Source organism: Symphalangus syndactylus, chromosome 10, assembly GCF_028878055.3.
Source record: "Symphalangus syndactylus isolate Jambi chromosome 10, NHGRI_mSymSyn1-v2.1_pri, whole genome shotgun sequence".
In the NCBI taxonomy this organism is placed as follows: domain Eukaryota; kingdom Metazoa; phylum Chordata; class Mammalia; order Primates; family Hylobatidae; genus Symphalangus; species Symphalangus syndactylus.
This window is the reverse complement of record NC_072432.2, coordinates 121483074-121506854: the sequence shown is the minus strand read 5'-3', so window position 1 is coordinate 121506854 and position 23781 is coordinate 121483074. Positions and strand designations below refer to the sequence as shown.

Genomic DNA, 23781 nt, shown 5'->3' with positions numbered 1-23781 from the left:
AAAAAAAATATATATATATCTGGATTTGTTCCTCTGTAATCAATGGCCTTATTCATATATACATACATCCCACCAAGTCATTCTTGGTTGTTGACTTTATTTTCTAAACTTGGTTAAAACTGACTTCTAGTTGTTCCAAAAATTTAACTCACCTCCAAATGGTGAAGGTTTGTCCCCTCATTTTACAGATAATGTCCAGAGAAATTAAGTGAAATGACCCAGGTAATCCAAAAGAGGATTTCTAAAAATATTTAAATCTATGTCAGAATTATTAGCATAAGTATGGTCTTAAATCTGGCTTCACTTAAGGGGAGAACATTCATTTGATTAGCACAATGTTAGAAACCAGTCTACAGCACAGTGTAACAAAGTAGTTAAGAGCAAAGCTCTGCAGTCAGACTGGGTTTGAATCTGTTAGCAATCACTTGTTATGAAATCTTGGTGCTATGCCTCAGTTTCCTTATCTGTAAAATGATGTCCTCCATCACAAGGCTGTTTATAGCATTAAATAATTTAATGTGTAAAGTGCTTAGAACAGTGCTTTGAGTATTAAATGTGCCCAATAAATTAGTACCCATTATTATTATCTTATAGTCGTTTCCTAAAGGCTAACCAGACAAATGCTAGAAATAGCCAAAGGGTGCCCACGCTCTTGAATGACAGAATGAGGGGCTGCCACTCCAGCCCAGAGCACATTCTGGCTTGGAAGATCACAATGACTGTTGGTTGGGAATCCACAGCTGCAGAAAACCAAATGGAAGGGCCCCTGAGAGTTTTAACCAGTTTCTTTTTTTTTTTTTTTTTTTTTTTTTTTTATTATACTTTAGGGTTTTAGGGTACATGTGCACAATGTGCAGGTTTGTTACATATGTATCCATGTGCCATGTTGATTTCCTGCACCCATTAACTCGTCATTTAGCATTAGGTGTATCTCCTAATGCTGTCCCTCCCCCCTCCCCCCACCCCACAACAGTCCCCGGAGCGTGATGTTCCCCTTCCTGTGTCCATGAGTTCTCATTGTTCAATTCCCACCTATGAGTGAGAACATGCGGTGTTTGGTTTAACCAGTTTCAAAAGGATTTTGGCCCAACCAGTATCCCCGCAAACGAACTAGGATAAATCTCTAAAAGGAAAGCTTCAGTTTTAGCTCTATCTGGAATTTCTAATGCAACTCTATTACAGAATTATTTATATATGGCTCAGAGGTGTCCAGGAATGTTTAATTCAAGTCCTTTCCTCAGCATCGTGTTTTACTGTGATTACAATACAGTTTTCCAAAGAATACACAAATAAATCACAGTAAATCCCATAAGGGAGGACACTCTAAGAAAGCTGGGTCTTGGCCTGTTCTGTTTGCTATCAAATCATTGGTATCCAAAAGTAGTTGGTGGCACAGAGTAAGCATTCAACAAGTCTTTCAAAGAATGAATAAATGCCTAGAAGACAAATTTTTTTGGTTGCTGTTGAGTGAACTCATCCCCTTCTTTCCTTTTCTGCTCTATGAAATTATATTTAAAGGAGAAATGCATTATCTGATATCACTAGTAGCAGTCTCAGATATCAGAATAAGAAATGTATACAGTCATCCCTCAATTTCCTCAGGAGAGTGGTTCCAGGACCTCCTGTGGGTGCCAAAATTCAAGGATGCTCAAGTCCCTTGTATAAAATGGTGCAGTATTTGCATACAACCTCTGGTACACTTTAAATCATCTCTAGATTACTTACAGTACCTAATACATCACTTTATTTGCATAGATTCAGTGTAGTGCTCAGCATGAAGCAAATTCAAGTTTTGTTTTTTGGAATTTTCTTGAAATTTTTTTTTCCCAAATATTTTTGATCCATTGTTGGTTGAATCCACTGATATGGAACCCCCAGATACAAAAGGCTGACTGTATATTAAACTGTGATGTTAATATAATTTGTATAACAGAAATTGTTAATTACTGGTATTTTAGTAAATATAAACTTTATTAGTGAGGCAGAAACTAAAGTAACTTCAAGTTGTATCATATAAGAAAATGACATTAACCAATACAAGATGCATTCTACATATAATTTTAAAATATTTACAGACTACCCCACAAAAAAAATCATTCTTCCATGGATCCTAGATTAAGTAAAATCATAAGAAATAAAGAATCTACTAACTTAGAGTTTGTGATAATTCAGATAGAGATACCTATGAGACTTAAAACTGAGTAGAGTTTGAAATCATTTGTTCCACTGTGAAAACTGAAGGGTCTTGTTTTGTTTTTGTTTTACAAACTAAGGTACAAAAATTTAAAGATTCCTTAAATATGCCCTTATATCACACTGTAATATGCAGTATGGCCAACTATGAATGAAAATAACCTCTAACACATTTCAATTAATCTACTAATATCATTTTTCTATTTGGCTTTAACGTACTATATTAGAATGGAATAAGAGTATTTCTTTATATCACTTTTGGTACGCTTGGAAGAACAATGGACAACGGGAGACAGAAGTTTATCTAGGTCTTATCAGTAAATACCTGTGTGACTTCGGCCAAGCACTTAACCTCTATCGTGGTTTTCTCATTTGTAAAAGAGAGATGAGAATATATATCAACCTTCAAAGGAGTATCAGGAAGATCAGATAAGAATGTAGAGAAAAGCATTAATTTGCTTTTAAGAAAATTACAATTTGAATTTTTTTCACAAAGATTGGACTTCTTTCAAATATTCTGAATTAGTACAGGAGGCCTGGTCATCTTCTGGACTACTTGGCCATCTTCTCAAAATAAGTTTTTAGTTTTAAATTAAGACATGCTACTGTGCCAATCATAACTGGATACTGCTGAAAATGTTACAGTCTTGTTTGAATAATTCTCCAAATCCAAGTCATTTTAACATAAGCAACACAAAAAAATTTACGTAAATGTGAGGTTTGTGAACACTGTGATAATTTATTTCAACTTACTCTTTCTTCCTACGACCATGAAAAAAACTGGCCCATTCAAAGCATGTCTTTTTGCTTCCAACCCAAAATACAGAGGGAATGCCAACTATGAGAGCCATCAGGTATTTCATCAGAAAGAGAATCAAGTCTGGACGACTCATTTGAGTAACCTGGAAGAACAGAAAGAAAAGCATCTTAAATATATAAAAATAACTTTCTATTAAAGGCCATTATGAAATCTTTTTCTTTTTCTTTTAAGACAGAGTTTTGCTCTTGTCACCCAGGCTGGAGTGCAATAATGTGATCTTGGCTCACTGCAACCTCTGCCTCCCAGGTTCAAGCAATTCTCCTGCCTCAGCCTCCCAAGTAGCTAGGATTACAGGCATGTGCCAACATGCCCAGGTAATTTTTGTATTTTTAGTAGAGACGGGGTTTCACCATGTTGGCCAGGCTGCAGGTGATCCACCTACCTCAGCCTCCCAAAGTGCTGGGATTACAGGCGTGAGCCACCGTGCCTGGCCCAAAATCTTTTAAATAAAGTAGAGTAAAATAATTCTACAAATTTGATGTTTTCATGTATAAGATTTTATAGGTAATTTTCTTATTATGTGGAAAAAATATACTCCTGAAAATATGACAATAAATTTATACTCTATACATTGAGCCATATCTATCTATCTAGATAGATAGACGATAGATATTTGGCTGATATTAGTCATCTTCTAAAATAGGGAAGAATGGACAGCATTTGTACAATGGCAGGAGAGAGGCAGTGGTGATGTAGATGAACTTTTTAAAAGAGTATGTGAAAATAAGATGCCATAGAAGGAAAACACTGATAGTTTTGACTACTAAAAATTTAAAATTTCTATAGAACAAAAAGCCTTAAATCAAATTAATAGAATAATGACTAACTAGAAATATCAACTGTATTATCAATCAATAAAGCAAACCTAAGGAAAAGAAAATGAAGAATAGGCCGGGTGTGGTGGTTCATGCATGTAATCCCAGCACTTTGGGAGGCCGAGGCAGGCAGATCACCTGAGGTCAGGGATTCAAGACCAGCCTGGCCAAGATGGCAAAACCCCGTCCCTACTAAAAATACAAAAATTAGCTGGGCGTGGTGGCAGGCACCTGTAGTCCCAGGTACTCAGGAGGCTGAGATAGGAGAATCGCTTGAACCGGGGAGGTGGAGGTTGTAGTGAGTCAAGATTGCACTACTGCACTCCAGATTGGGCAACAGAGTGAGACTGTCTCCAAAAAAAAAAAGATAAAAGAAGAAATAAAGTATTTGTAAGACAAAAAAATAGCAGAATTAATAACCCAAAGTTGGTTATTGAAAAAGGATAGGCCAGACTCCAGTCTAATCAAAACAACAAAGGGAAGAAAACAGCAAACACACAGACACAGAAATGATAATAAAGAAACAGATGCAAATAGAGAAAAATTAAAGAATCTTAGATTACTTTGCTCAATTCCATGCAAATAGACTTGAAAACCAATGGAAACAAATGATAGGAAAATGTAATTTAACAAAATTGACTCCAGAGGAAATAAAAAAATTTAAACAGATATATTATAGAAGAAATAAAGTTGTCAAAGAGCCACCTTCTCTCAGAAAGCACTAGACCCCAAAGTTTCATAGGAAAATTCTAATAAACCATTAAAGAACACATAATTTCAAATTGTCTGAAAACACAGAAAAAGAAAATGATTAAAATTATTTATATAAAGCAAGCATAAAATTGTACTTAACAAAGCCTCCATAAAGAAACTATTTATTTATGTCTCATTTAGGAATTTGTATGCAAACAGAATTCAACAGCAAATTAAAAGAATAGGCTAGGACCAAACGGGAATGCAAAGATGGTTCAATATTAGTAAATTTATTTATAAATTCAACATATTATTAGATCAAAGGGAAAACATATGATCATCTTCATAAATGCCACAAAGGCATTTGATAAAAGTATTCATTCTTGATTTTTAAAAACTGTAATAAAATACAAATAGATGATGAAGTCCTTAAAGACACTATATATCTATATCTCAATCCAAAAGCAAACATCATGCTTAATGGAAACACCAAAAGCCACTAGAAATATTTTCATTAAAATATGGAATACAAGAACAGTATCTACTGCCACCACTCTTAGTTAACCATTTCAACAGCTCTAGACTGCAATTAGATAAAAGAAATAAAGGTTATAAAAACTAGAAAGGAAGAGACAATGTGATCATTATTTATAAATAGTATAATTTTATACCTGGAAAAACTAAGAGAATAAAGTAAAAACTATTATAAATTATAAGCTGGGTGGCTAGGTATGAAATTAAATACACAAATAACTTTCACATATATAAATATCAATTAGTAGACATAAGAAAGAAAATTCTTCATTTACCATTGTTATGGGCTAAACTGTCTCCTCTATCCAAATTCATATGTTGAAGCCCTAACTCCCAGTACCTCAGAATGTGACTGTATTTGGAGGTGGGGCCTTCAAAGAGGTAATTAAGGTTATGTGGGTAGATCCTAACCCAATCTGGCTGGTATCCTTGTAAGAGAAGGAAATTGGGACATAAAGACACCAGGGATGTGTACACACACAGAAAGGCCATGTGAGGACACAGCAAGCAGGCTCCCATCTACAAGCCAAGGAGAGAGACTTGAGAGGAAATCAAACCTGCCAGCACCTTCATCCTGGACTTCCAGCTTCTAGAGCTGTGAGAAAATCAGTTTCTGTTGTTTAAGCTACCCAGTCTGTGGTATCTCATTATGGTAGCCCTAGCATACTAATACAAACTATAACAAAAGCGACAAAACACCTAAGAATAAATTTAATAAGAAAAATGATCTATTTGAAGATGTTTTAAAACACACCCCACTTCAAACATGTTCTTAGTTAGAAATAATTTATCATAAGAATGCAGATTCTCCTTGATTTAGTTATTAAATTTGACACAATCCCAAAATTCCAAAAAAAATAACAAGAGTTATATGAGAATTAGACAAGTTGATTTTAAAGTTTACATGGAAAACAATCAAGAACAAACAGGAAAGTCCTGAAAGAGAAGAGAAATACATCATTAAGCTATAATAATTAAAACTGTGTAATTACAGAACACAATGTTTAATATAAGCAGTATTTAAGTAAGTGACACTTCAAACCATTCAGAAGAAATATGTTTATTCAATAAATGGATTCTGGACAGGCTTCTAGAAAAAAACAGAGCTGAAGCCATACCATATTTCATACCTAGATGAATTTCTAAAAGATCAAAAATTCAGGCCAGGCGCAGTGGCTCAGGCCTGTAATCCCAGCACTTAGGGAGGCTGAGGCGGGTGGTTTGCTTGAGCCCAGGAGGCAGAGGCTGCTTTGCGCCACTGCACTCCAGCCTGAGAAACACAGCAAGACCCCGTCTCAAAGTAAATAAATAATTAAATAAAAACAAAAAAAAACAAAAATTCAAATGTAAGAAAAAAATTAACAACAAAAAAGAAACCATAAAGTTGTAGATGAAAGCTTTTATTTCGAGGAGAGAGATGAAGAGTGACTTTCTAACAATGACACAAAACTTAGAAGCCATCAAAAAGAGACAAGTGAGCCAGGCACGGTGGCTCACACCTGTAATCCCAGTGCTTTTGGAGGCCGAGGCAGGCAGATCACCTGATGTCAGGAGTTTGAGACCAGCCTGACCAATATGGTGAAACCCCGTCTCTACTAAAAATACAAAAATTAGCTGGGTGTGATGGTGGGCGCCTGTAGTCCCAGCTACTTGGGAGGCTGAGACAGGAGAATTGCTTGAACCTAGGAGGCACAGGTTGCAGTGAGCTGAGATCATGCCACCGGACTCTAGCCTGGGCGACAGAGCCAGGCTCCGTCTCAAAAAAAAAAAAAAAAAAAAAAGAGACAACTGTGCTACATAAAATCCCACATTTCTGCATGGCCATAACTATCATAACAACAGCCAAGAGACAATAAAAAAGCTGATATAAAATTGTTGCAAATTATATGGCAGATAAAAGGGCTAATTTCGTTAATGAATAATAAACTCCTACAACTAAAAAAGCCCGTGACCTGAAGAAAAATAGGCAAAATATATCAACAATTTACAGAAAACAAAAGACACATCTAGAGCTCAGACTCATAGTTAAATTATATGCTCGTTCTATTTTTTAACCTATCAAATAGGTAAGATCCAAAAGTCTGACAGTATATTGCATTAGCAAATGTGTGGACGAATACTCTCATATATTGGCGATGGAGAGGTAAATTCATAAACCTCTATAAAAGACAATTTGGCTATGTCTATCAAAGTTATATCCTTTGATTAAGCAACTATTTAAAAAATGTGTGCTACAGATATATTCATATATATGTGAAATGATGCATGTTCAAGTATTGTACACATATCATATACCAATCGTAAAATGTTAGAAGCAATATGATTTATCCATTCAATGGAATACCATGAGGGCATGAAAAGATACTGAGGAAGACTTTTCTCTTTTGGTATTGATCTCCAAAATATATCATTAAATGACAAGAGCAAGGTGGGGAAGTGTGTATGGGAGCTTACCAAGTGAGTAAAAAAAGAGGGAGCAAAGGAATATACTTCTTTGTACATGCATGAACATCACTGAAAGAGGATATACAAATTCCTTATAAAATTCCAAGTTACCCTTGAGAGGGGCACTGGGAAGCTGGGAAACACAGGCAGTGATAGAAGGGAGACTTTTCCCATATACTTTTGTAGCTTTTGGGTTTTGAACCATTAAAAACTTTTTTTTTTGAGATGGAGTCTTGCTCTGTTGCCCAGGCTGGAGTGCACTGGCATGATCTCAGCTCACTGCAAGCTCCACCTCCCGGGTGCATGCCATTCTTCTGCTTCCCAGAGTAGCTGGGACTACAGGTGCCTGCCACCATGCCCAGCTAATTTTTTGTATTTTCAGTAGAGATGGGGTTTCATCATGTTAGCCAGGATGGTCTCGATCTCCTGACCTTGTTATCCGCCTGCCTCAGCCTCCCAAAGTGCTGGGATTACAGGCATGAGCCACCGCGCCCAGACTTGAACCATTAAAAACTTTTAAGAATAAAAAAAAATAATTAAAAAAATATATGTATGAAGATTCTAAATATAAAAATAAGTACTGGGTGGGGCATTGGGAAACACCCTCACTGTTGGTAAACTGGTATAGCCTTACTAGTATACAATCTTGTAAAACTTATAAAAAATTTAAATGTATATTCCATTTGATTCAGCAATTCTATTTCGAGAAATAACATCCTAAAGAAATAACAGGTCAATAATAGGGGATTGTTTAAATTATGGTACATCCAAATTACCAAATATACAGTCATTCAAAAAATAATGTAAATGAAAAAAGGAAAATACAGACAGTTGTGTGCTGGTAAATGTTCAACAACTGGCTCTCTGGGTCAAAGGAAGCCCTGATTTGCAGCATCTGCCAATTTCGATGATCATTTTCAAACAACCAGTGTGATATCACTGAACGTGGAACTGCATCTTACGGGCCTGAGAGCCAGCTATGGCACACAACTAGGTATAGACTGATGTGCCAAATATGATCACCATTTATGTTTCAAAATTATACAGTCTTGTGTCACTTGACAACAGGGATATGTTCTGAGTGATGCATCGTTAGGCAGTTTTGTCATTGTGTGAATATCAGAGTGTACTTAGGCTAAACCTAGATGGTATAGCCCACTACACACCTAGTCTTTATGGTATAGCCTCTTGCTCCTAGGCTACAAACTTGTACAGCAGGTTACTGTACCAAATAATGCAAACAATTGTATCACAATATTAAATATTTGGGTATCTATTTAAACATAGGGTAAAATAAAAATATAACATTATAATCTTATGGGACCACCATAGTCCCATATGCAGTCCATGGTTGACTGAAACATTGTTATTGTGGTGCACGGCTGTAATATCTATAACATTATTTATACATATATTAAATATGACTTTTGGTATGTTTTTTAATATACTAATATGCACTGTTCTGGCCATCTATGACTGTATAAAAAACTACACCAAAACTTAATGGCTTAAAGCAAGAATTTATTATCTCTCACAGTTCTGTGAATTGACTGGGCTCAGCTGGGTGATTCCCACTTGGGCTCTCACATGTAGCTGCAGTCAGATGATGGCTGGGGCCGGAATCATCTGGATGTTAGTCTGAGCTGGACATACATACAGGATGGCGTCTTCACTCAAATGTCAGCTAGGCTGGCTGGAAAAGACGGGAGCTGACTGAGAAGATCTCTCCCTCTCTCTGTGATTGATCCTTTCAATCACCTTTCTCTCTTTGTTTCCCTCCCTTCATGAAGCCTTTCTATAGAGCTTAGGGCTAGCCTGGGCTTCCATACATCTTGTGGTCTCAAGATTGTCTGACTTCTTACTAGAGGCTGACCTCTCCCAAAGCAAGCATTCCAAGAGATCTTGGCAAAGTCTTGGGGTCATACAGAATCACTTTTGTTGCATTCTACGAATCAAAGGCAAGTCACAGTGCCAGCACGATTTAAGGAAAGGGACTACTCAAGAGCAAGAGATGTGGTTCGCTGGTTGGAGGCAGGGGGCTGCATCTCTCTGAAGAGTAGCTGCCATAGTGGTTGCTACATATGGTTGGAAGGTTTGTCCCCTCCAAAACTCACGTTGAAACTTAAACCTCAGTGGGGGAATATTGAGAGGTGGGGCCTTTAAGAGGTGTTGGGTCATGAGGGCTCTGCCTCATAAATGGATTAACGGGTTATCACAGGAATAGGACTGGCGGCATTATAAAAGGAGGAAGAGCGACTGAACTAGTACACTGAGCCCTCTCGCTACGTAATGCCCTGCATCAACTCAGGACTCTGCAGTTCCCATCAGGAAGACCCTCACCAGATGCGGCCCCTTCAACCTTGGACTTCTTAGCCTCCATAACCGTAGGAAATAAATTCCTTTTCTTTAAAAATTACCCAGTTTCAGGTATTCTGTTTCACTTAACAGAAAACAGACTAGACACATAGGGATCAAAAAGTATGGAAAAATGTAAATCGTGGTTATATTGATTTGCAGGGGTAAGGGGGCTTTTACTCTGAGTATGTTTTATCATTTTCTTCCCACATATTTTGGACTTTTTAAAAAGTGGAAAAGACTATACGTGTATAATCAAAATTGACAAAACATTTAACCAGGAAAACTTTTACTGTATTAATGGAATGCCAAAAGTTCATGAGATACAATGTAAATTTATATTATGATAGATATCAACAAATGTTCTACAAATGAATTGCTCTAAGAAATTATCAAAAATTATACTGATATTTAATCTATGGTATATAGTGATATCATAAATATGTAAAGTAAGCTATATAAATAAATCAATGATCAACTAGATAGAAAACACAATAAATTTCTAAATGAATCAATACCTTGGACTTACATTCTGTATACACAAACACATTCTTTCTTGCATTTTCCAATATGTATTCTCCAATATGGTATACTACTTCTTAAAGGCAGATATTCACATATTAAGGAGGAACACATGAATGTAGCAGATAAAATAGGTTGAAAAGCGTAAAGTACTTAGAACTGTGTTTGACACCTAATAAGTATTCAAAAATGTGTTTTAGGAGCACTACTATCCCAGAAGATATTAACAGGTAATCCATAATTTATCCGATTTTATTTTAGCACAGAGTATCTTAAAAAGACATTATCTTAAAAAGACATTCTGTGGTAAAATAAAATGTGGGTATTATGAGCCTCCTCCCCACCCAGAGGGATTATACATTAATATATTCAAGGTTCTGAGAAGTCCTGAAGAACTGTTTATTTTTGTTTACCTCAGTGTTTTCTAAGCTGATAGATACCTTTCCTCCACTAAAAATTAAGGAGTTGGAATCGGTAAATTCTAAGGTTTATTCTAATAGCCTATGAGCCTATTAATCTGGAAAAACTTTACAGGGGAATTAGAGACTAGTTTTGCTACAGAAGTTATTTTCCTTTTCCATGATTAAAAAATCTATCATATTAGTTAAAATATACGTTAACCATAACTGTATACATTTTTTTTTTTTTTTTTTTTGGCTCACAAAAAGAGAAAATCTCATAAAAGTAGAGTGTGGGCCAGGTGCGGTGACTCATACCTGTAATCCTAGCACTTTCGGAGGACAAGGCGGGCAGATCACTTGAGGTCAGGAGTTCATCAGCCTGGCCAACATGGCAAAACACCGTCTCTACCAAAAATACAAAAATTAGCCAGGCGTGGTGGCAGGTGCCTGCAATCCCAGCTGCTCGGGAGGCTGAGGCAGGAGAATTGTTTGAACCTGGGAGGCAGTGGGTGCAGTGAGCCGAGATTGCACCACTGCACTCCAGCCTGGGTGACAGAGTGACACTCCGTCTCAAAAACAACAACAACAACAACAACAAAAAAAAAAACAGTGGAGTGTGGCAAGGCAAAGAATGAGAGCTGGGAAGCAGACTTCAAATCACACTTGCTTATACTCAATAAATGGTGAGAAAACAAGGACTAACTGAAGAAAAATAATTATTTGTAAAGAGGTGACTTACATAAGTAATATGATGAAGAGGATGAAGGCAAAGAACATAAAAATTAAACCTAATAGAACTGTAATGAAGAAAGATAAAGAGAGCTAATCAGAGTTGATCGCAGAATTAGAACAATTGTGTGATGTGAAGAGCACTGGCCTGAGCAATGTGACATGGGTCAAATCACTTTTTATAAAATAAGAGGCTTGAACTTAATGACTTCGAGGTTGTCTTCAATTCTAGATGAATGATCATCTAGAGTCTAAATCCTATCCTTAGAGATATATCCTATCCTACTCATCCCTTTGTTTTACAGATGCAATCAAACTCTGGGGAAGTGAACTGATCTGCAAGGTCACACAGCTAATTAACTCAGTCACTTAAATACTGAGTGCTACCATGACCTGGTACAAAAGACATAGCAGCAAATAGTCAGAAAATTATCTGCCCTTGTTGAACTTACATTCTAGAGCAGGGTAAGGGTGCAGTGCTATCAATGTATAGGAACTAAAGAAATCTTACAATTTCAGGTAGCAATAAGAACTAAAACACAAGGTAGGTGATAGCGTGTGTGGGTGTGGTGTGGTAGTGGATGGGCAAGCTTTTTTATTTTATTTATTTCATTTTTTGAGACCAAGTCTCACTCTGTTGTGCCCAGGCTGGAGTGTAGTGGTGGGATCTTGGCTCACTGAAACCTCCGCCTCCTGGGTTCAAGCGATTCTCCTGTGTCAGCCTCCCGAGTAGCTGGGATTACAGGCACGCGCCACCACGCCCAGCTAATTTTTGTATTTTTAGTAGAGATGGGGTTTCACCATTTTGGCCAGGCTGGTCTCAAACTCCCTACCTCAGGTGATCCACCCACCTTGGCCTCCCAAAGTGCTAGGATTAAGGCGTGAGCCGCAGCGCCCAGCCAGCAAGCAATTTTAGATCAAAGTGGTCAGTAAAGGCTTCTTCAAGGACATGACATTTAAGTAGGGATTTAGGCAGAAGAAACAGCAATAACAATAATCCTGACAGAACAAGTTTGCTGTCTCTGAAGAATAACAAAGAGGCCAGCAAGGCTAAAAGTGAGCATGGATGGAAGAGAAATGGTAGGAGATGAAGTCAAAGGAGGTAGGGGTCCAGTCATATATGGCACTTCAGGGAATGGTTAAAAAAAAAGGATTTCATTCTAAGAGTAACAGGAAGCCACTGGAGGATTTTGTACAAACCGGCAACATGATCTCACTTACGTTTTTAAAACTCGCTGTGGCTACTGTGTTGAAAATAAACTAAAGAAACAAAAGTAGAAGCATGAAGATGAATAGGAAGGCCACTGTGAATTACTGAATGGCTTGGACTAAGGTAGAGGTAGAGGTACTGAGAAGCTGAAGGATTGGATCTGAGATACGTGAGAAAGAGAGGGTCCAAAGATAGCTCCAAATTTGGATCTGAACAACTAGTGGATAATGATACCATTTACTGAACGGAGCAGAACTGGGAACGCGATGCAGGAAGCAGATCTGAGAAAAATTCAGAGCTGTGTTTTAGACATACTAAGTCTGAAATGCTTTGTAGACTTTCAAAAGAAAGTGTCATGTAAATAGATATTCTGGAGCACAGAAACAAGGTTGGGCTGTATAGTCTGAAACATGGGACTGGATAAGATTATACAGAAAAAAAGGAGAAGGGAAAGAAAACAGAGAGAGAAACCCTATCTTCCAACTTCGATTCTTTAGCACCTTAAACGGCATTGTCTGTGTAAATTAGAAATATTGTTCACGTAACATAAATACTTGAATAAGAGGGAAGGAGCGCTAAAAACAAAATCGTAACAGCAACACCCAAAACCTCCAATTAGGCAAGAAGATTTGGAAGACAGCAGGGATGTAACACAGAACATTTTGCATTACAGGGTTCTGGTTAAAGCCAAAATTCCAGAAAAGACAAGTCAGCACCTGCCTATGGCAGGGATACAGTGAGAAAGCAACTAAAACAACACCTGTTTTTTGAAGATGCTACAGGCAGAGTGTTGGAGCCAGAGGGCCAAGACACTGAGGAAGAAGAGCCAAGCTACTGCTATAAAGAAGGAGTGTCCCCTTATAAATGAAGAACGAAGAAGAAGGAGAATACATTATTATCTACTCATAAATCACACAGAGACACAAAAATAGTGAGGTAGTTAGTACGTAAAACAGGCCATATACTAGCTAGAAAGGCAAAGCCTACCAAAGAAAAATATTTAAATAAAGGAAATGGGATACAGTGTTTAGTTTTTATTTTTAAAAAGCCCTATAATAAACTGAATTTTATTTATTTATTTATTGAAAGGGGCTCACTCTGTCGCCCAGGCTGGAGTGCAGTGGTACAATTCTCGGCTCACCGCAACCTCCACCTCCCAGGTTCAAACGATTCTCCTGCCTCAGCCTCCTGAGTAGCTGGGATCACAGGCACCTGCCACCATGCCCAACTAATTTTTTTATTTTTAGTAGACACGAGGTTTCACCATGTTGGCCAGACTGGTCTCAAACTCCTGATCTCAAGTAATCAACCTGTCTTGGCCTCCCAAAGTGCTGGGATTATAGGTGTAAGCCACCACACTTGGCTATAGAACTTTTTTTTTTTTTTTTTTTGAGATGGAGTCTCGCTCTGTCACCCAGGCTGGAATGCAGTGGCGCGATCTCGGCTCACTGCAAGCTCCGCCTCCCGGGTTCACGCCATTCTGCCTCAGCCTCTCCAAGTAGCTGGGACTACAGACGCCCACCACCACGCCCGGCTAATTTTTTTGTATTTTTAGTAGAGACGGGGTTTCACTGTGGTCTCGATCTCCTGACCTCGTGATCCGCCCGTCTCGGCCTCCCAAAGTGCTGGGATTACAAGTGTGAGCCACCGCGCCCAGCCAGCTATAGAATTTTTAAAGAAAAAACTCACAAAATATTTTAGTTCCTTGCATAATTAAAATCGACAAATAACAAAACTGTCAAGTATTCTTTTTAAGTGTTCCTGAAAACGTTATATTCCTATTGATGTTATATCACCTTTGCAATTGGAAAAAACTTACCTGATGTATCCCAGCACTTTGGGAGGCCGAGGCCAGTGGATCACCTGAGGTCAGGAGTTCAAGGCCAATCTGACCAATATGGTGAAACCCTGTCTCTAAAAATACAAAAATTAGCCTGGTGTGGTGGTGGGCGCCTGTAATCCCAGCTGCTCAGAAGGCTGAGACATGAGAATAGCTTGAACCCGGGAGGCAGAGGTTGCAGTGAGCCGAGATTGCGCCACTGAACTCCAGCCTGGGCGACAGAGCGAGATTCTGTCTCGGAAAAAAGCAACAACAAAAAAAACTTACCTGATGTATTTCTTTGATCTACCTGGAGAATACCTGGCAAAAAAGGGAGACATCAGCATCTACTTGCTGTAAGCCCTGGGTCTTGATGACTGTCCCTGTTCTACAACAGCCTGGCTAGCTATAAATAGCCTACATCCACTATCTTCTGAATCACTGATCTCCACTAACACTGCTCTGATTTAATCTACAGAGTTGCAATAACTCTTTTCAACCATCATATAAAAACCATTTACCTGTATTTTGATTTTTCTATTTAGATACATAATCCACCAAAGACCCCAGGGCTTAAATTATTTTTAATTAAATAGAAAAAAAACTACTCATGCTAAGGGTGAAATACCCTGCAAAAAAAGAAAAACACTTAAGGTATTTTTTTTTTTATTATTGTGCTGGCCTAAATTCAATACTTGTTTTTGAGACCTTAGCTTTGAATCAGGTTGGCAGAGTCCTTGGCTTCTTTCCCTATCAAGAGGAATCTATACTTTACTAATAGAAGTACATATTGCATTGGGTTTGCTTTTATTTTTTTAAATAAATTCACTGCAAAATATTGACTTATATCAAGCCTATGGTCACCTAAAGCCTATATAAAAATGAACTATTCATCAGCTTCATACAGAGTCTGTCATACAACTGGTAAGTGACAACAGTTCCTGAATGGAGGTCTTCTGATTCCCGCTTTTGTGTACTTTTTAACTACACTACACTGCTTAGCAACCTTTACTGTTATTATGCTTTGAAAAGTCACCTAGTTGCCCTATCAAATATAATGGCTTATTATGTGATAGTAATTAAGACAATGTAGCACTGGGACAGAAAAATAGACCCTCGAATAGAACAGCAAAACAAATTTCACATATGGGAACTTGATATATGACTAAGGCAGTATTATAGATCAGTGGAGAAAAGATGAACTAGTCAATAAATGGTGCACGCAACCTAGATTCCTCACATGCGCAGCTCACAACAGGGTTCGCGCTCCTATGAGAATCTAATGCTGCTGCTTACCTGTCAGGAGGCTCAGGCAGTAATGCAAGTGATGGGGAGTAAATACAGATGAAACTTTGCTGGCTCACCCACCACTCACTTCCTGCTGTGTGGACCTATACTGGTCCATCACCTGGGGGTAGGGGATCCCTGATACAGGGTATAACTATCATATTCCTGAAGGTATCTTTATTTTTACTAGGTTTCTCCGTATTTTTTTTTTAAGAGACGAGAGAGTAGAACTAAAAACTAACTGTTCTTTAGTCACAGAACTATCTGGTTTCCATGTTTATTTTCTCTTACTAGGCTATGAACTGTAGGGCAGAGGCTGTATTTTATTCACAGTTGCTTCTCCAGCAACTATCAATATGCCAAAATATATAATATATATATAACATATATAATAAATGGTTTTGCATTAATAAATGAATTTTATAAAAGGGGAAAAACAAGTTGTGGTTTATGGGAGAATAGTTTCTAGATTCATTTAATATTAGACCTGAGAAAAAACCCTTACAGATTATTCAATCCAATCCCCTAAAATTTTAGAGATGAAGAAAGTATAAACTTAGTGACTAGCCTAAAGACACAAAACTAGTTAGAGATATAGCCAGAACTATATGATGTCTCTCCAAATACTCAGACCTGTGTTTTTTGCATATGAAGAGGTGTAAAATGATGTTAAGTCTGTAGGCTTGGGAATCAGTTCACATCCCAGCTCTGTAACTCACTGTATGACTTGGGATAAACTGTATAAATATATGAGACTCAGTTTTCTCATTTGTAAAACTGAGTACAATATAACTTACTGGGCTAATGTGAGGATTAAATGAGATGATGTGTATAAATTATTGAGCATAGGATATGACATACAGCATATAACATAAAAAACTAGAAGCAACTATGATTATTAAACCATGTTGCTTCTACTCTACTATTCTCATAAAATACTAAAATTATTTCCTAAAATTGGTATGGTAATGCCTTCAAAGATTACTGGAAATACGTCTTATTTACATGTGTTTATTACAGTGATAGGTTAGAATTCATTTTTATTTATTTATTATAGTGATAACAGTACTAGATTATATATATATATATATATATTTTTTTTTTTTGGAGACAAGAGTTTCACTCTTGCTGCCTAGGCTGGAGTGCAGTGGCGCAATCTCGGCTCACTGAAACCTCTGCCTCCCAGGTTCAAGCGATTCTCCTGCCTCAGCCTCCTAGGTAGCTGGGATTACAGGTGCCCACCACCACGCCTGGCTAATTTTTGTATTTTTAGTAGAGTCGGGGTTTCACCATATTGGTCGGGCTGGTCTCGAACTCCTGACCTCAGGTGATCTGCCCACCTCGGCCTCCCAAAGTGCTGGGATCGCAGGCGTGAGCCACCACGCCTGGCCTATATTAAATATATATATATATATTTTTTTTTGAGCTGGAGTCTCGCTCTGTCACCCAGGCTGGAGTGCAGTGGCGCGATCTTGGCTCACTGCAAGCCCCGCCTCCTGAGTTCACGCCATTCTCCTGCCTCAGCCTCCCAAGTAGCTGGGACTAGAGGCGGCCGCCACCACGCCTGGCTAATTTTTTTGTATTTTTTAGTAGAGACAGCGTTTCACCATGTTAGCCAGGATGGTCTCGATCTACTGACCTCGTGATTCGCCCGCCTCGGCCTCCCAAAGTGCTGGGATTACAGGCGTGAGCCACTGCGCCTGGCCTAAATATTTTTAATACTATTATGCAGTAGAGTAAAAGGCTGATCCTCAAAAGTAGTAATGAGAATGCAACAGTAACAATTTATATGCGACAGAAAAATGTCATAGGTCACCAACCACTGTTATAAAAGAATGATCAAAGACGACATAGAGTAATACTTGTTATAGATGAGGGGCCAACAAACTACAGCCTGAAGACCAAATCTGTCACAATGCCTGTTTCTACAAATAAAGCTTTATTGGAATACTTCCTTCCATTTGCTGACTTACTGTCTATGGCTGCTTTTGTACCACAGCAGCAAAGCTGAGTAGTTGTACCACAGCAGCAAAGCTGAGTAGCTGCAACAAAAACCAATGGCCAGCAATGTCTAAAATATTTATTATCTGATCTTTTACAGTTTGCCATGCCCTACTGTAGGATAATGGCAAGTACATTGAATTTTTTCCTAAAAATGTGTAAGCTGTTTGCATACCAGGTATTTCTGCAGTGAAGACTTAAACTGAACACACAACTTAGGTTATTCTGTTTAACAGAGGCCAGAATAATAACTTGTATATTTTATCATATTTATCCAAAAGTGTCATTTGACAGTATTTTACAACCAGTACATAACAGTATTAACAGTTTCTATAAATTTCTATAATAGTCTATGTTTCCTTCATATCCTATTCTGTAATATTTTCTGGCAAAACAAGAGATATAGAATATTTTTTCAGGGAATTCTCATTCTTTTCCTCTATGACAGAAACTAAATAATTTTGAGGTTTGGCCCTAGAAGTCATAGGTAGGCAGGATATTTACCAATTTAAAGATTAGTAGAAAAACAAAAAAAAGGTTAGTAGTACTACATATTTATACAAAAGAATTACTCATTGTCTAATGTTGGAAGTGTAAAACATACCCATTTCCCTCATGGTCCTTTCATAAACAATTCTGATTCCTTTTGGAACTGCCTGGTAAAGGGAAAGACTCATCAGAAAATGAAGCTAAAATCATAACAAATTAGATTTAATGTTACTCTGCTATTTTTGTATTTTTGTGAATCAACACTAGATAAAACAACATATGGGATGCCTTGTATGCTCAGAAGAATAGAAATAATATTTTTTGTTTGTTTTCTATAAAAATAATTTTTTTTTGAGACAGGGTCTCCCTCTGTTGCCCAGGCTGGAGTGCAGTGACACAAACTCGGCTCACTGCAACCTCCACCTCCTGGGTTCAAGCAATTCTCCTGCCTCAGTCTCCTGAGTAGCTGGGATTATAGGCGCGTGCCACCACAGCCCCGGCTAATTTTTGTATTTTTATTACAGATAGGCTTTCACCACATTGGTCAGGCTGGTCTGGAACTCCCAACCTCAGGTGATCCACCCTCCTTGGCCTCCCAAAGTGCTGGGATTACAGGCATGAGCCACTGCGCCCGGACTATAAAAATAATTTTTAAAGAATTCTACAAATGGCTGTAATGTGAATTTGACAGTCTTGGCTAAGCTGCTTGTACTATGGTAACACATTTCTGTTACCGAAATAAAAGTTCTAGTGTCAAAATTCCTTGGGACATACTGCATTAAATTAGATGGATGAAAGAGATGAAAAAAATGAAGGGGAATTTTAGGAAAGGAAGGAAACGTGCTTTTCAAAATCGATGTTTAAAAGGAAAAAAATGACTAGTACAGAGTATAGGATAATCCTTTTTAAAGCCTCAAGAATTATGTACTTATAATAACAGGAGTTAATATCGAAATTTTACTTTGTGCAAAGCACTCTGGTAAGAGGTTTATATTTCTCATTTAATCTTCATTGCCACACATGAGGTAGATATTACTGTATTTAACATATTATTTTCTGCATTTTACATGAAGGAATGGTAGCAACAAGTCATAAACCCAGCCTGTCTGATTTTAAAGCCCACATTTTTAACGAATATTATGCTAAATTCAAATTCTTTTCTAGAAATATCAAGAATCTTTGAGAACTATAACTCTTTCATAGGATACTTCGAAACTCTTAGAAGGCGCTAAATAGAGGAAATTACTATTAGACCAAAAAAACCCAAATATCTGTAAAATTACTGATCTGTTATTTTAAAATACACAATATAAAAAAGTATTCTAGAAATAAACTAGTTTTTAAATTGTGAAATATTACTCTGACTACTCAGACTATATTTCATAATTAATTGGGAATTTAGGCATTCAATACTACTTTTCAAGTATTATTTAATAAACATTAAAAATGAGTGTTCTTGCTAAAAATGGTTGGTATAGTATTTTAAAATCTAGGTAGCGACATCAAAAACAAAGAGAGGCTAAAAGACTGTCATAGCCAAGAGGAGGCCAAGGAGACATAACTACCAAATGTCATCTCCTGGGTGGGATCTTAGAACAGAAATAGGATATTAGATAAAAACTAAGGAAATCTGAATAAAGTATGGACTTTAGTTAATAATAATGTATCACTATTGGTTAGCCAATTATAACGGATGTGCCATAGTGATATAAGATGTTAATAACAGGGAAAACTGGTACAAGGCATATGGGAACTCACTGTGTTATCTTCACAATTTTTCTGTCAATCTAAAACTGTGCTAAAACCTAGAATTTTATTTAGAAAACAGGAAAAAAAAAGGCAGTGAAAACTGTTTTCAGCAAGAACACTCATTTTAAAATACTTTACACTCAGCCAATTTTTCTTCAAATTATGAATTTACATTCATGCAATTTGCACTAAACCCAATTGGTATTTTGAAAAAACATGATAAACAACTCAGGAACTAATTTTTTCAGATTTTTGAAAGTTTCTGTAATATGAGAGATAACTGTTAAGCAACCTTATTGGTTTTTAAGCAAATATATTCAAATGTTTTCTCTTTCTAAGTCACCTGAGGAGACTGTCCATCATTGCTTAAAACATTTAAAAAACTTACTAGGAATTATCATCAGTGCCTACTGAGTGTTCTATAAGGCACACTCAATAACAGCAGATCTTTATTCAAGTATGTGTGGGTATTACTTCAATATAGAAATTTCACATCACTGGTGCTCAATTCAGAAGTCTGTATAAGATTCCTTTAAAAATAAATTCTGAACAAAAACAAATATTAATATCCTAATATCTGAATATTAAAATCAAAGTAGGGCAAATTATTGTATAATTCCATTTATATGAGCTATCTAGAATTAAATTAATAGAGACAAAGTAGAATGGTAGTTGACAGGGGATGTGGGGAAGAAGAATGGGGAGTTATTGTTTAATGGGTGCAGTCTCACTGATTGATTGATTGATTGATTTTTATTGAGATAGGGTCTTGCTCTGTCACCTAAGCTGGAGTGCAGTGGTGCAATCACAGCTCTCTGAAGCCTTTACCTCTTGGGCTCAAACTATTCTCCTGCCTCAGCCTCCCGAGTAGCTAGGACTACAGGCGCATGCCAACATGCCTGGCTAATTTTTATATTTTTTGTAGAAATGGGGTCTTACCATGTTGCTAAGTCTTCTCATTTTGAAAAGATGAAAAAGTTACTGGAAATGGATGGTGGTGATGGTTGAACAATGTGAATTTACTTAATGTCACAGAACTGTACACTTAAAAATGGTTAAAATGAGAATGTATACATAACGTGTGTGTGCATCTATAAAACTACAATTAAAAAAACAGGTGGCTGGTCTTCCAGTTTATCTGTAGGCTACAGTTCAGATGGGCTATAGTTTGCTGATCCTTAAGCTAATGTAACTGTGTAAGACACATTACTTCTTTCTGCTTTAAATGCTTTTGAATGGCAGGAATGAAGCCATGCTATCTATTTGAAAAGGTTGTTGTGAATATCAGCAATCACAGATTTTACCCACAATGAAGTCTATACAAATAAGACTTCATATTTATAGTACTTTATCTTTTTTGAACAGGCGAGGTTTAACTCAACATCTACTTATGCAAACAAGATTGTAAAGCACAAGAATCACAAAGGAATTCATGGGACTCACATATAGAATAAAACTTTAGCCACACCAGCACTATCTTTCAGAACAGTCTCTGAATTATTATGCCAAAGAGAAAGGAAATCCTAGAAAAAAAAAAATACACGTTGGAGGGAATTTTTAAAATGTATCCAAGTGTTATTAACCCATGAGAAACTGTTAGGGTAAAAAACATCCCTTTCCTTCAGCTTTGTGAGGGGACCTTTCTGTGAAGAACAAAAAGCCAGAGATTCCCAAACTTCAATAAATAAAGGCTCTCAAACAAAACAAAACAAACATAAAGTTACTTAAAGCTAAGTTCAGAATACAGAATGAGTGTGAATGACCAACCTGGTTAATAATGGTCTTTTGGTTAAATTTAAAGTAACTATTAAATGTATTTTTAAAATACATTTTAAAATATTGACAATAAATGAGTTAACTTTTCAAGAATCTAGAAAAACAAAGTAATTCTAAAGAAAGCAGTAGGGATGAAATAAGATAAGAAATAATTGAATTAAAAAGATAATCTTTGGTGGGCGCAGTGGCTCAGGCCTGTTATCCCAGTGCTTTGGGAGGCTGAAGAGGGAGGATCCCTGAGGCCAGGAGTTTGAGACCTGCCTGGGCAGCATAGCAAGACCCCATCTCTACCAAAAGAAAAAAGAAAGAAAAATCCTTTAACAAGATTGATCATGGGGGAATAAAAAAGAACGTATATATTAGGAGCAAAAACTAAAATGGTAAAAACATTTTAAAAATGAACAAATTTATGCCGATGTATTTGAAAAGTTAGATGAAATAATGTTCCAGAAAAATATAAATGACCAAAAATGCCTCAAGAATAAAAGACCTGAATAAAACCATTAGTACTGAAGAGATTAAATGGTAACTTAGAAAAATCTACTTTCTTAACCAACTTCTTTCCTTTTATTTCAAAGATATGAGGACAGAGCTTTACAGGATGTGCAAATCCTTTCCAAGAGTAGGCAGCTCTTATATGAAATATAGAAACTGAAAAGCAAGCAAGACAAATTTGTCCCTATTTGGAAACAACATGATTTCTAGAAAGAATATCTAAGAGAATCCATACACAATCAGAACTAAGAGGGGTTCAACAAGGATGTTTGATATAAAACCAATACACAAAATAAATCAGGCCAGGCACAGTAGCTCACACCTATAATCCCAGTCTTTAGAAAGCCAAGGTGGAAGGATCACTTGAGACCAGCCTGGGCAACACAGGGAGACCCCATCTCTACAAAAAATAAAAAAAAAAAAACAATTAGCCAAGCATGGTAGCACACGCCTGTAGTACCACCTACTTGGGAGGATGAGGCAGGAGGATCACTTGAGCCTGGGAGTTCATGGTTACAGAGAGCTATGACTGTGCCAATGCATTCCAACCTAAGCAACAGAGCGAGACTTTGTCACAATAAATAAACTAAAAAACTTTTAAATGGCATGCCTGTACACCATCAATAACCAATTTAATAAATAAAAACGTAAATAAACAAGATATTAAAACTCAGTATTGCAAAAATGGCAATGTTCCCCAGATTCATTTATAAATCGAAAACAATTTCAATGAAAATCCTGACAGTGTTTTTCATGGAAAATTGATTTTAAAATTCATGCAGAAGAGCAAAGTACCAAAAATAGCTAAAATAGTTTTGAAGAAGAAGAACAAGGTAAGGAAGATGTGGAGTTGACACATGGTTATATAAATGAGAGAGCCTAAAAATGAAAACTTGTGCATGACAGAGGTTGCATTACAATTGAAATAGATGAACTATTTGATAAATGATGCAGAAAGCACATGTCTTAACCAAATGGAAAAATAAAATTGTGTTCCTTACAACATTCACAAAAATAAATTTTATGGGATTAGAGATATGAATCAAAAAAGCAAATTGTAGAAACTGCTAGAAAAAAAAAGCAGGCCATTTTAATGACTTTAGTGGCAGGGAAGGATTATCTTAAAACACAAAAGACTAAGAAAGCACAAATAAAGTGAAAAGACAAGCAACAAAGCAGAAAATATCTGTAATGCAAATGACTGACAAAAAAAAACCAATAATATTTAAACATTAAAAAGCAAATAACCTAATAGAGCAATGGACAAAGATAACAAATAGGTAAATCACGGAGAAACCCCAAATGGCCAACAAACATACAAAAACACATTCAGCCTTACTTATAGTAAGGAAAAGGTAAATTACTACAGAATTGAGATATTATTTCAAAGGCTGGCAAAAATTTAAAAGCCTGAGAGTGCTTTTGGGGACAAAGGGGAAACTCATATT

General features: G+C 36.8%; 1 protein-coding gene across 4 annotated transcripts in view; it reads right to left on the bottom strand.

The window, feature by feature from the left end:
• Window positions 1-23781, bottom strand: part of FZD3 (frizzled class receptor 3) — an 84989-nt gene that overhangs the window by 20204 nt on the left and 41004 nt on the right. For all 4 annotated transcript variants that reach the window (XM_055295844.2, XM_063610841.1, XM_055295843.2 and 1 more), the window contains one exon: window positions 2947-3095. In XM_055295844.2, coding sequence (XP_055151819.1) covers window positions 2947-3095 — 149 coding nt within the window. The remainder of the gene's footprint in view (window positions 1-2946; window positions 3096-23781) is intronic.